The following is a 14,803-nucleotide window of genomic DNA, read 5'->3' on the forward strand; positions in this document are numbered from 1 at the left end:
AACAGACAGTCTCACTCCCTGATAACCCTGTGAATGGACAGTCTCACTCCCTGACCACTCTGTGAACAGACAGTCTCACTCCCTGATAACCCTGTGAATGGACAGTCTCACTCCCTGACCACTCTTTGAACAGACAGTCTCACTCCCTGATAACCCTGTGAATGGACAGTCTCACTCCCTGACCACTCTTTGAACAGACAGTCTCACTCCCTGATCACTCTGTGAACAGACAGTCTCACTCCCTGACCACTCTGTGAACAGACAGTCTCACTCCCTGACAACTCTTTGAACAGACAGTCTCACTCCCTGATAACCCTGTGAATGGACAGTCTCACTCCCTGATCACCCTGTGAACAGTCTCACTCCCTGATAACTCTGTGAACAGACAGTCTCACTCCCTGACCACTCTGTGAACAGTCTCACTCCCTGACCACTCTGTGAACAGACAGTCACACTCCCTGACCACTCTGTGAACAGACAGTCTCACTCCCTGACCACTCTGTGAACAGACAGTCTCACTCCCTGACCACTCTGTGAACAGACAGTCTCACTCCCTGATAACCCTGTGAATGGACAGTCTCAGTCCCTGACCACTCTTTGAACAGACAGTCTCACTCCCTGATCACTCTGTGAACAGACAGTCTCACTCCCTGACCACTCTGTGAACAGACAGTCTCACTCCCTGACCACTCTGTGAACAGACAGTCTCACTCCCTGACCACTCTTTGAACAGACAGTCTCACTCCCTGATAACCCTGTGAATGGACAGTCTCACTCCCTGACCACTCTGTGAACAGACAGTCTCACTCCCTGATAACCCTGTGAATGGACAGTCTCACTCCCTGACCACTCTTTGAACAGACAGTCTCACTCCCTGATCACTCTGTGAACAGACAGTCTCACTCCCTGACCACTCTGTGAACAGACAGTCTCACTCCCTGACAACTCTTTGAACAGACAGTCTCACTCCCTGATAACCCTGTGAATGGACAGTCTCACTCCCTGATCACCCTGTGAACAGTCTCACTCCCTGACCACTCTTTGAACAGACAGTCTCACTCCCTGATAACCTTGTGAATGGACAGTCTCACTCCCTGACCACTCTGTGAACAGTCTCACTCCCTGATAACCCTGTGAATGGACAGTCTCACTCCCTGACCACTCTGTGAACAGTCTCACTCCCTGATAACCCTGTGAACAGACAGTCTCACTCCCTGACCACTCTGTGAACAGACAGTCTCACTCCCTGACCACTCTGTGAACAGACAGTCTCACTCCCTGATCACCCTGTGAACAGACAGTCTCACTCCCTGATCACCCTGTGAACAGACAGTCTCACCCCCTGATCACCCTGTGAACAGACAGTCTCACTCCCTGATCACTCTGTGAGCAATCATTCGACCCTCCTGATCACTCTGAAGGACAGTCTCACTCCCTGATTACTCTGCGAACAGACAGTCTCACTTTCAGATGACTCTAGGACTGGTCAGTCTCACTCTGTGATGACTATGTAACTGGTTACCCTGACTCTCTGATCACTATCTGACTGGTCACTCTCACTCTCTGAGACTGGTCAGTTTTACTCTGATCGCTCTTGGGCTGCTCAGTCTCATTCTCTGATCACTCTTGGACCGGTCAGTCTCACTCTTTGACCACTATGTGAATGGTCAGTCTTACTGTTTGATCAGCTCTCAGACTGGACAGTTTCACTCTCTGATCACTCGCTGACTGGTCAGGCTACTCTTTAATCACTCTCGGATTGGCCAGTCACTCTCTGATCATACTCAGGCTGGTCAGTCTCACACTCTGATCACTCCTGGACCGATCAGTCTCACTGTCTGATCACTCTTGGACTGGTCAGTCTTACTCTCTGATGAGTAAGTGACCAGTCAGTCTCACTCTCTGATATCTCTGTGACTGGTCAGTCTTAGTCTATGATCACTCTTGGACCTGTCAGTCTCACTCTCTGATCACTCTCGGACTGGTCAATCTTACTGTCTAATCTCTCTCGGGTTGGTCAGTCTCACTCTCTGATCTCTCTCATACCGGTCAGTCTCAGTCTCTAATCACTCTCTGTCAGATTGGTCAGTCTCACTCTGTGATCTCTCTCACACCGGTCAGTCTCACTCTCTGATATCTCTCTGACTGGTTAGTCTCAATCTCTGATCACTCTCAGGCCAGTCACTCTCACTCTCTGATCACTCTCTGACTGGTCAGTCACTCTCTGGTCACTCTCTGACTGGTCAGTCAATCTCTGGTCACTCTTGGACCAGTCACTCTCACTCTCTGATCATTCTCTGACTGGTCAGTCACTCTCTGGTCACTCTCGGACCAGTCAGTCACTCTCTGGTCACTCTCAGACCGGTCAGTCCCTGTCTTTTCGGATTATTTTGTTTTCAGTCCTGATCATTCATTGAGGGTCAGATTAATCTGATTCTTCCGTCTCTTCAACCCTCTGTCTCCTGCCTCCCATTTCTCTCCTTCCCTATCTGCCTCTCTCTCAGTTTCTTGCTCTGTTTCCACGAGTATCCCTTTTTCTCCCCTTCTATCTCTGTCTCTTTCTCCATTTCTGCCCCTCTCTCAGCTGTTTGTCTCAGTCTGTCTCGTTCACTCTCTCATTCTCCCTCCACCTCCATCACTCCCTCTCTCCATCTGACTATGTCATTCACTCTCAGTCTCCCCATCTCCACTTCTCCCTTTTTCTCTCTGTATCTCTCCCTCTGCCTCTTTGTCTCAGTCTGTCTCAGTCTCTCCATCTGTCTCTGTCTCCATCACACTCCATTTCTCTCTGCTTCATTCACTCTTCCCACCTCAGTCGGTCTCTCCCTCTGCCCCTCTTCAATTCACCTTGCTTTTCGCTCCCTATTCCCTTGCTCTGTCTATCATTAACTCTTTGTGTCTCTCAGCCCTACACTGCCTGTTTCTGACTCTCATCCCTGCAATGCAGAGCCAGTGAGATGCACACACAGAGACAGAGACAGAGGGATACGGGACAGACAGACAGCGAGACAGGGAGACAGAGCGACAGTGAGTGACAGGGAGGGACAGAGACACTGGAAGAGAGACAGAGACAGATGGATGGAGAGAGACAGAGGGACAGACTGAGAAAAGAGAGGTGGCAAGGGGAAGGAGAGAGGGATAGACAACATGTCCTAAGGGTTCCCTGTTTTACAGATTCCAGGTATGTTGTTGCTTTGTACAGAGACATACTCTTTTTCTGTTCAGTGAAATCCTATTGCCCTTGATAATCTTAAAACCACAGTGTTGTGCCTCTGCACAGAGCATCAGTGAAACCAGACCTCTCTCTCTCTAACCCAGGGATCACTGGACAGTGATCAGGAGCAGGAACCCTGGCTGATTTCCCCTCTCTCTCTCTAACCCAGGGATCACTGGACAGTGATCAGGAGCAGGAACCCTGGCTGATTTCCCCTCTCTCTCTCTAACCCAGGGATCACTGGACAGTGATCAGGAGCAGGAACCCTGGCTGATTTCCCCTCTCTCTCTCTAACCCAGGGATCACTGGACAGTGATCAGGAGCAGGAATCCTGGATGATTTCCCCTCTCTCTCTCTAACCCAGGGATCACTGGACAGTGATCAGGAGCAGGAACCCTGGATGATTTCCCCTCTCTCCCTCTAACCCAGGGATCACTGGACAGTGATCAGGAGCAGGAACCCTGGCTGATTTCCCCTCTCTCTCTCTCTAACCCAGGGATCACTGGACAGTGATCAGGAGCAGGAACCCTGGCTGATTTCCTCTCTCTCTCTAACCCAGGGGTCACTGGACAGTTATCAGGAGCAGGAACCCTGGCTAATTTCTCTTCCCTCTCTAATCCATCGATCTGAGTGTTGAATATACTCAACGATGGTCCATCCACAGCTCCATAGGGGCGAGAATTCCAAAGATTCACGGCATTCCGAGTGAAGACATTTCTCCTCATCTCCATCGATAAAGCCCAACCCCTCACCCTGAGACTGTGACCCTTTCCACACGGCCTAGTTCTAGACTCTCTGGCCTGGGTGAGGAGGGTGGGGAGTTGTGAGAGTGGAAACAGATTCTGAGGGTTTTATACATTTCAATGAGATCATCGCTCATTCTTCTGAACTGCAGGGAATGTCAGCCCATTTCACTCCAACTCTCCCGACAGGACAACTTTCCCATCCCGGGAATCAGACGAGTGAACCTTTGTTAAATTCCCTCTCTGGGCACTGGATCCTTTCTTATGTAAGGAGACCAATACCTCTCCACAATTCTCCAGATGTGGCCTCATCAGAGTCCTGTACAACTGGAGCTAGACTTCCTGTCTTTTATATTCCATCCCCCTGGCAATAAAGGCCAACATTCCACTTGCCTTCCTGATCACTTGCTGGTCCTACAGGCTAACTTTACCTCCCTCATGTACCAGGACACCCCGATCCCTCTGTACCGCAGAGTCCTGCAGCCTCTCTCCGTTTAGCTGATTTGCTGATTTTCTACCCTTCCTGCCCAAGTGGACGAGTTCACATTTTCCCCCATTACTTTCTAGATACCCCGACGAGGGGAAACAGCCTCCCAGCACCCACCCTGCAAAGCCCCCTCTGAATCTTACATGTTTCAATAAGATCGCCTCTCATTCTTCTAAACTCCAATGGACACAGGCCCAACCTGCTCAGCCTCTCCTCATAAGACAAACACCCTTCATCCCAGGAACCAGCCCAATGAACCTTCTCTGAACTGTCTCCAATGCGAGTCTATCCCTCCTTAAGTAAGGAGACCAGAACTGTCCACAGTGCTCCAGGTGTGGTTATGCCCAGAAAACAAATCATATTTCTAACTTTCAAGATTCGGACTTAATGTGTCATGTGAACGTTTTGAAAGTGATTTTAAGAAGCAGATACGTGCTGGACACATGGTCAACTAGGGGCAGATTTCCTTTTATTCAATTCATTCACAGAATGTGGGCTTCGCTGGCTGGACCAGCATTTATTGCCCATCCCTAATTGCCCCTTGAGAAGGTGGTGGGTGAGCTGCCTTCTTGAGCCGCTGCAGTCCATGTGGTGTAGGTACACCCACAGCGCTGTTAGGGAGGGAGTTCCAGGATTTTGTCCCCGTGTGGTGTAGGTACACCCACGGCGCTGTTAGGGAGGGAGTTCCAGGATTTTGTCCGTGTGGTGTAGGTACACCCACAGTGCTGTTAGGGAGGGAGTTCCAGGATTTTGTCCGTGTGGTGTAGGTACACCCACAGTGCTGTTAGGGAGGGAGTTCCAGGATTTTGTCCATGTGGTGTAGGTACACCCACAGTGCTGTTAGGGAGGGAGTTCCAGGATTTTGTCCCATGTGGTGTAGGTACACCCACAGTGCTGTTAGGGAGGGAGTTCCAGGATTTTGTCCATGTGGTGTAGGTACACCCACAGTGCTGTTAGGGAGGGAGTTCCAGGATTTTGTCCCCGTGTGGTGTAGGTACACCCACAGCACTGTTAGGGAGGGAGTTCCAGGATTTTGTCCATGTGGTGTAGGTACACCCACAGCGCTGTTAGGGAGGGAGTTCCAGGATTTTGTCCATGTGGTGTAGGTACACCCACAGTGCTGTTAGGGAGGGAGTTCCAGGATTTTGACCCAGCGACAGTGAAGGAACGGCTGATATATTTCCAAGTCAGGATGGTGAGTGACTTGGAGGTGAACTTCCAGGTGGTGGTGTTCCCCATGTGTCTGCTGCTCTTGTCCTTCTAGATGGTAGCGGTCGTGGGTTTGGAAGGTGCTGTCGAAGGAGCCTTGGTGAGTTGCTGCAGTGCATCTTGTAGATGGTACACACGCTGCTGCTACTGTGTGTCGGTGGTGGAGGGAGTGAATGTTTGTGGATGGGGTGCCGATCAAGCGGGGCTGCTTTGTCCTGGATGGTGTTGAGCTTCTTGAGTGTTGTGGGAGCTGCACTCATCCAGGCAAGTGGGGAGTATTCCATCCCACTCCTGACTTGTGCCTTGTAGATGGTGGACAGGCTGTGGGGAGTCAGGAGGTGAGTTACTCACTGCAGGATTCCCAGCCTCTGACCTGCTCTTGTAGCCACAGTATTTATGTGGCTGGTCCTGTTCAGTTTCTGGTCAATGGTAACCCCCAGGATGTTGATAGTGGGGGATTCAGTGATGTTAATGACATTGAACATCAAGGGGCGATGGTTGGATTCTCTCTTGTTGGAGATGGTCATTACCTGACACTTGTGTGGTGCGAATGTTATTTGCCACTTGTCAGCCCCAAGCCTGGATATTGTCCAGGTCTTGCTGCATTTGGACATGGACTGCTTCAGTATCTGAGGAGTTGTGAATGGTGCTGAACATTGTGCAACCATCAGCGAACATCCCCACTTCTGACCTTATGATGGAAGGAAGGTCATTGATGAAGCAGCTGAAGATGGTTGGGCCGAGGACACTACCCTGAGGAACTCCTGCAGTGATGCCCTGGAGCTGAGATGACTGACCTCCAACAACCACAACCATCTTCCTTTGTGCTGGGTATGACTCCAACCAGTGGAGAGTTTTCCCCCTGATTCCCATTGACTCCAGTTTTGCTGGGGCTCCTTGATGCCACACTCAGTCAAATGCTGCCCCGATGTCAAGGGCAGTCACTCTCACCTCACCTCAGGAGTTCAGCTCTTTTGACCATGTTTGAACCAAGGCTGTAATGAGGTCAGGAGCTGGGTGGCCCTGGCGGAGTTCCAGGGTAACTCCGTCCGGACTGTATCCCACTGGTCGCCCTCTCTGCTGGGTCTGTCCAGCTGGTGGGACAGGACATACCCAGGGATGGTGTTGGTGGAGTCTGGGACATTATCTGTAAGGTATGACTCTGTGAGGGTGACTATGTCAGGCTGTTGCTTGACTAGTCTGTGAGACAGCTCTCCCAATATTGGCTCTAGCCCCCCAGGTGTTAGTGAGGAGGACTTTGCAGGGTTGACAGGGCTGAGTTTGCTGTTGTCGTTTCTGGTGCCTAGGTCAATGTCGGGTGGTCTGTCTAGTTCCATTCCTTTTTATTGACTTGATACAACTGAGTGTCTCGCTCGGCCATTTCAGGGGGGCAGTTAGGATTCAGCCCCATCGCTGTGTGGGTCTGGAGTCACATGTAGGCCAGACCGGGTAAGGATGGGCAGATTTCCCTCCCTAACAAGCAGTGGTGACCCAGATGGGGTTTTTACTCCAATCGAGGATAGTTTCATGGTCACCATCACTGAGACTCGCTCTCTATTCCAGATTTTGTTATTTGGGTTTAAATTCCACCAGCGCAGTGATGGGATTTGAACCCGTGTCCCCTGACCATCAGCCTGGGCCCCTGGATGACCAGTCCAGTGACAATACCGATATGTCACCACCTCCCTTTTGAGATTTCTGCACACATGAAGGATTAACTCGGGTCTTTGCAATTTTCTCAAAATGTAAATGACCGTGGGTGGGAGACAAGACAGACGAAATGCAAAAAAAAAAGCTCTTGTGAATTCATACTTGACGGGGCACTTAACGATAAACAAATTCAATCATCCCCTTGGACTCAGTGTCTGTCCGCTTGGCACTTAACAAAGAGAGGTGTGGAGAAACCAGTTTATCACAAGCAGGTGTGAAAAGCCATCATCATCCCCCATTGTCTAGCAATAGCTTCTATCTTTGACTAATTTGTAAGGACAATTAAGGGATTGACCATGTGGTCATATGATCGAAACTGACTTCAGATAATAAATCTTATTACTGTAAGACACAACAGAGACAAGTCCGCCTGGAAACCAACAGGACATGAGGCTGCGTTTCCCCTCCCCTCCCCCCACCACCAGCAGGAAGACCCTGAACACCCAGTTGACCCAGGCAGTGAGGTGGATGGGAGTTACTTTGTCTTCGTCTGCAAAGATTCACCTTTTTAGATGCTCAGCCACAACTTCATCTGGAAATCCAAAGGCTTCCTACCTCCATTCAACTAAAGAACCAGGAGGGAGAGTTCACCCAGACCGGCAACACATGCATGGCAGGTTAACGGACTGAAATTTAAGCATGTGATTTGCTTCTTGTATTTGTGTTAATAACCTAAGTGCATGCTTCATCTCTAGAAATCATCTTTACTTTTGGTGTGCGCGAGGCAGTGTGTGCTTTTCATTGTGTTTACATTTTGTGGCGTTTTGTGTGAATGAACGTTATACTTGCTCTGATCTCAGCGTACCCAAAAGCTGGCCTTGAGTCTGTTACTAGAAGTCACAACACACAAAAGGGTTTAAAAACATTCCCTAGAAACACACATCTCGTTGTGGGTAACTGAGGGGTGAGGAGTAAAGGGGAAACGTTATCCCAGCACCTCTCTCCCGTACAGTCTCAGCAATGTCCTGCACGGTTATAACAGGAATTCCTGACTTTTATACCCCATCCCCCCCATCGTGAGAAGACCAACGTTCCATGTTCCAGGACAGCTTGATGCATCTGTATCCAAACATTTCCCAGCCTCTCACTGTTTCAGGATGATGGATCCCCAGGATACTGCAGCTGAAGGGAACAGCTGGGTCATGTGGAAACTCCCACTGAGGACAGGACAGGACAGGAATAAGGTGACGAGAGTGTGTTTGACATCCATTCCAGAGACTGCGCAGAGCGAGAGCAGAACAGGAGTCACTGAGGGACCAGAGAAACCGACACCGAGTAACAGGTAGGTGAGATGGAGGGAAGGGGGTAGGAAGAGGTAGAGAGAGGGAGGGAGGAGAAAGAAAAAGTGAGAGAGATGGAAGGGGGAAGTGAGAAATGGGGAGGGGAGAGAAAGGGAGAGTGAGAGGGGGGAAAAAGAGGAGGGAGAGAGAGAGAAAGAGAGAAAGAGAGCGAGAGGGAAAGAGAGAGACGGGGCTGTAGGGAGACAGAGGGGGAGAGATCTGCTGGAAAGAGGGGCAAGAGGGACAGCGAGTGTGTGAGAAAGAATGAGGGAGAAAGGGAAAGATAGAAAGGGGGAGAGAAGGAGAGGGAGAACGAGGGAGAGGAGGAGAGAGAGAGAGAGAGAGAGAGAGATAGAGATACAAGGAGAGAGAGTGGAGGTGGACGAGGGAGGGGTAAAAGGATGGAGGGACAGACGGTGGAAAGGGGGAGGGAAAAAGGAGGTGCATTTCTTTAGCGCCTGTCCCCACCTCAGCGCGTCCTGAAGATTCACAGCCACTCAAGGAATTTTTTTTTTGGAAGTTGCAATGCAGCCAATTTGCGCACAGCAAGATCCCACAAACTGGGATGAGATAATGATCCCGATCAGCTGTTTTCAGTGATGGGCGAGGGATAACTATTGGCCCTGGGAGACCAGGGAGAACATCCCACCCCACCCCCCAACTCCCCCCCCCCCCCCCCACCCCCCCCACCCCCCCTCCCCACCCCCCCCTCCCCCCCAACTCCCCCCCACTCCCCCTTTATCTTCGATCTTTTCGCTCCCTGTAGGGGGGGAGATGCTGGTTTAAGGGGTGCGGAATGATGATGAGTTACAGAGATCGGACATCGTGGCTTGAACATATAACAGGAGCTGTGGGAATTTGCCAGGGGATACTAAAGAGTGAAGGGCAGAGTGATGGAGGGGGTTTGACTGGCTTTGTGCCCCTGGTGCTGTGGGTTAGGGTTATTCCCTGGGGTACCCTGAAGGGCACCAGCCGGGTACAGGGTATTTGGAGAGCGTCTGGGTGCCGTGAATCCCAGTGAGAGGTAGAATGTTCCGGAGAAGAGAGTGGGATTGTTTGAGCTCCGTCAGGTCAGTGTGTAGAACAAACAAGGAGGAAACTTAATTAACTCATTATTAATGTTGGCACATAACTGACATTCTGGGAATTTCTGGGGCTGGGGGTGTTGTGGACAGTACATCATCATGCTGGGTGTTTCATTTAAAACACTAGTGATGTTTCACATCACTCGGAGAATCTCACATTCACACACACACACACACACACACATGCACACTCACACACACACTCACAAAACTGTCACACACACACTCACACCACTGTCACACACACACTCACAAGCACACACACAGAAGCATGCACACACACACACACACGCACACGCACTCACACACCACTGTCACACATACACACTCACACACACACTCACACCATTGTCACACACGCACACTCACACCACTGTCACACATACACTCACACACACACTCACACCACTGTCACACACGCGCATACACACACAAACTCTGTCACACACACCACTGCCACACACACACTCTGTCACACACACTCTGTCACACACACTCTGTCACACACACTCTGTCACACACACCACTGTCACACACACCACTGTCACACACACTCTGTCACACACACCACTGTCACACACGCACACCACTGTCACACACGCACACCACTGCCACACACACACTCTGTCACACACACTCTGTCACACACACCACTGTCACAAACACACACTCACACACGGACACCACTGCCACACACACCACTGTCACACACACCACTGTCACAAACACACACTCACACACGGACACCACTGTCACACACACCACTGTCACACACACCACTGTCACAGACACACACTCACACAGGCACACCACTGCCACACACACCACTGTCACACACGCAAACCAATGTCACACACGCACACACACACCACTGTCACACACACACACTCACACACACACACACACACACACGCACACCAATGTCACATACATCACTGCCACGGTGATGATGGTGAATGGAGAGAGTGAAGAGTGAATCCTCTCAGGTTAATGAGGATATCAGTGAGGGTGAATGGAGAGAGTGAACAGTGAATCCTCTCAGGTTAATGAGGATATCGGTGAGGGTGAATGGAGAGAGTGAAGAGTGAATCCTCTCAGGTTAATGAGGATATCAGTGAGGGTGAAAGGAGAGAGTGAAGAGTGAATCCTCTCGGGTTAATGAGGATATCATTGAGGGTGAAAGGAGAGAGTGAAGAGTGAATCCTCTCAGGTTAATGAGGATATCAGTGAGGGTGAAAGGAGAGAGTGAAGAGTGAATCCTCTCAGGTTAATGAGGATATCAGTGAGGGTGAAAGGAGAGAGTGAAGAGTGAATCCTCTCGGTTTCGCATGGGGATTTCTGCAGATGTGGAAATATCCTGGATTCACTAGGTATAATCAAACTCCTCTTGGACCACTCACTCGAGGTTTCTGATCCTCGTCTCCTGGTGTCTCTCTCCCACCCTGCTACACATCATTATTCACCTCTTTTAGCTGAATAATAATTTCTCTCAATGCTGAAATGGCTCCTTTCTCAGGTTATTTCCCCTTCACTCCTGTTAACACACACTCGAGGTGATCTCACCACACAGGCTGGTGATTATCACTTACCGTCAGTATTAAACTGCCCAATGGGACTGGGGCTTCTCTAGGCTGGCTGCAGGGGTGGGCGCTCCACTAACACACACACGGCACCAAGGAGGGGAGGGCGCTATGGGTGCGGGGAGACAGTCAACAGACACTCAGGTGCCCTCAGGTCCTCCAGCGAGGCGTTTGCACCTCATTTTAATTCAAATTCAATCTCTTCACAGAATAGTCCCGGTTCCTGACCTCTGCACTCTGACACTGGCCTAGATTACAGGATGAAAAGCGCAATAAAAATCTGTGTCTATTCCATACTGTTCCTGTGCATCAGGGGTAAGTATTGGCATTCCAAAAATCAGCAACTGTGAGTTATCAGTAACCCAGAGTGTAAAACACTCCCAGGACAGGTACAGCACGGGGTTAGATACAGAGTGATTCTCCCTCTACACTATCCCCATCAAACACTCCCAGGACAGTTACAGCACGGGGTTAGATACAGAGTAAAGCTCCCTCTACACTGTCCCCATCAAACACTCCCAGGACAGGTACAGCACGGGGTTAGATACAGAGTAAACCTCCCTCTACACTGTCCCCATCAAACACTCCCAGGACAGGTACAGCACGGGGTTAGATACAGAGTAAATCTCCCTCTACACTGTCCCCATCAAACACTCCCAGGACAGGTACAGCACGGGGTTAGATACAGAGTAAAGCTCACTCTACACTGTCCCCATCAAACACTCCCAGGACAGGTACAGCACGGGTTTAGATATAGAGTAAAGCTCCCTCTACACTGTCCCCATCAAACACTCCCAGGACAGGTACAGCACGGGGTTAGATACAGGGTGAAGTTTGATGTCACATTCCCTGTTCCTGACGAGTGATGTTTCGGTTCTGCAGTGTCTGGGATGAGACAGGTTTTTCGGAAACAGCCTGAGAACGGGACTTCAGTCGAGGGTGAGGGGACGTTGATCGAGTGTGAGGTGGAAGCTGTCTCAGGACAGGTGCAGTGGGTGAGGGACGGATTGTTACTGGGACCAGGCCGCTCTCTTCCGGGATTTCCCCGTTACTCTGTGATCGGAAACTCGTTGGCAGGTAGGGAGTGGTGAGCATTCCGACCATGAGGGAAACCCAGTCCTACTGATCACCCTCCTCCCTGCCTCACAGACAGCGCAACCTGTTACACAGGAACAGGAGGAGGCCCATTCAGCCCCCCTCGAGCCTGTTACACAAGAACAGGAGGAGACCCATTCAGCCCCCTCGAGCCTGTTACACAGGAACGAGGGGATGTCATTCAGCCCCTTTATCTGATTCTGCTAAATATATGGCGAATGCTGTTCATGATTGAGGGGTGATGTTTTGTTATCTTTACTCCTTTGTGTGATGTGGGCATATGTTAGAATAAGCAGGAGGAGGCCATTCAGCCCCTCGAGCCGGCTCTGCCATTCAATAAAATCATGGCTGATCTGTTTGTGTTTCGAGTTCCACATTCCCATCTGCCCCCCGATAACCTTTGATCCCCTTGCCTAACAAGAATCTCTCTACCTCTGCCTTAAAAATATTCAGTGAACCCCCACCTCCACCACCCTTGGAGGCAGAGAGTTCCACAGTCACACAAGCCTCTGAGAGAAAAAAATTCTCCTCCTCTCTGTCCTAAAAGGGTGACCCCTAATTTTAAACCACTGCCCCCTAGTCCTGGACTCACCCACAAGAGGAAACATCCTTTCTACATCCACCTTGTCAAGGCCGTTCAGGATCTTGTAAACTTCAATCCAACCACCCCTCACTCTTCTAAACTCCAGTGGAAACAAGCCCAGTCTGTCCAACCTATCCTCATAAGACAACCCACTCATTCCAGGTATCAATCTAGTAAACCTCCTCTGAACCACCTCCAATGTATTCACATCCTTCCTTAAATAAGGAGACCAGAACTGCCCACAGTATTCGAGATGCAGTCTGACCAATGCCCTGTGTAACTGAAGCATAACATCCTTACTTTTATGTTCAATCCCTCTTGTGTTAAAGGTTCGAATTCCATGAACCTTCTTCATTACTGCTGGGCCTGCAAACTAACTTTTTGTGACTCATGTACTAGAACGCCCAGATCCCTCTGCACCTCAGAATTCTGCAGCCATTCTCCATTTAATTAACGCTCGGCTTTTTAATCCTTCCTGCCAAAGTGAACAACTCCACGTTGTCCCACACTGAACTCCATTTGCCAGTTCCTTGTCCACTCACTCAACCTGTCCATATCTGTCACTGGCAAGGCCCATCCCTAACTGCCCTTGAACTGAGTGCCTTGCTTGGCCATTTCAGAGGGGCATTTAAGATTCAACTCAGCCGCATCGCTGTGGGTCTGGAGTCACGTGTAGGCCAGACCAGGTAAGGGTGGCAGATTTCCTTCTCTAAAGGGCATTAGTGAATCAGTGGGGTTTTTTCAACAATCGATGGTGATGTCATGGTCACCGTCGCTGAGACTAGTTTTATATTCCAGAGTTATTAATCAAAATTAAATTCCACCAGCTGCCAGAGTGAGATTTGAACCAGGGACCCCTGAGAATTACCCTGGGACTCTGGATGACTAGCCCAGTGTCAATGCCACTATATCACCAATACCTCATCCTAAATCAACTTGGTTGACATGAAGAGCCTCTTTGCAGGAGAACATGTGGAATTTCCAATTGGTCTGCTACCTTTCAGCAGGTCATTGTTACCTAACCTCTGAACTTTGACCCTCGACAGGGGTATTTAACCTACAGATAGACAACGTGCAGCTGGAAGATGATGCCTCGTTTCAGTGTCAAGTGGGGCAGTCCGAGCTGTCTCTGGGGATTATCTCTCGGACTGCCTGGCTGGAGGTCCTGAGTGAGTACCTGAACGCAGAGTGAAGGAAGTTAGTCAAATACTGACAAGAGCTGCACAGCTTACTTTAGCAGTGTCTTCGAATGTGGCTGCCTTCTAGAAAATACCTTTCCTCATCAAGCACTGATCCACCATGACATTCCAGATTTACTAAACAAACTTAAACTCCAGGTGTTATGGTGGGACTTGAAGACACGTCCCCAGAGGATTCTGGCTCAGAGTGCAGTGACGTTACCACTACAACCACTGCCTCCCCACTGTTAGACGTCAAACAGCAAACAGGGTCTATTTAAACAGCAAACAGGGTCTATTTAAACAGGGTCTATTTAAACAGGGTCTATTTAAACAGCAAACAGAGTCTATTTAAACAGGGTCTATTTAAAAAACAAACAGGGTCTATTTAAACAGGGTCTATTTAAACAGCAAACAGGGTCTATTTAAATAGGGTCTATTTGAACAGGGTCTATTTGAACAGCAAACAGGGTCTATTTAAACAGGGTCTATTTAAATAGGGTCTATTTGAACAGGGTCTATTTGAACAGCAAACAGGGTCTATTTAAACAGGGTCTATTTAAACAGGGTCTATTTAAATAGGGTCTATTTGAACAGGGTCTATTTGAACAGCAAACAGGGACTATTTAAACAGGGTCT

The 14,803-nt window shown here is 49.7% G+C and overlaps 1 protein-coding gene across 1 annotated transcript in view; it reads left to right on the top strand.

Annotated features, from left to right (window-relative positions):
* Positions 1–12,190: 12,190 nt before the first annotated feature.
* Positions 12,191–14,803, top strand: part of LOC121275186 (nephrin-like) — a gene marked incomplete at both ends in the record, with an annotated part of 33,271 nt that continues 30,658 nt past the window's right edge. The window contains 2 exons of the mRNA XM_041182605.1: positions 12,191–12,385; positions 14,033–14,155. Coding sequence (XP_041038539.1) covers positions 12,191–12,385; positions 14,033–14,155 — 318 coding nt within the window. The remainder of the gene's footprint in view (positions 12,386–14,032; positions 14,156–14,803) is intronic.

Source organism: Carcharodon carcharias, unplaced genomic scaffold (genome assembly GCF_017639515.1).
Source record: "Carcharodon carcharias isolate sCarCar2 unplaced genomic scaffold, sCarCar2.pri scaffold_615_ctg1, whole genome shotgun sequence".
In the NCBI taxonomy this organism is placed as follows: Eukaryota; Metazoa; Chordata; class Chondrichthyes; order Lamniformes; family Lamnidae; genus Carcharodon; species Carcharodon carcharias.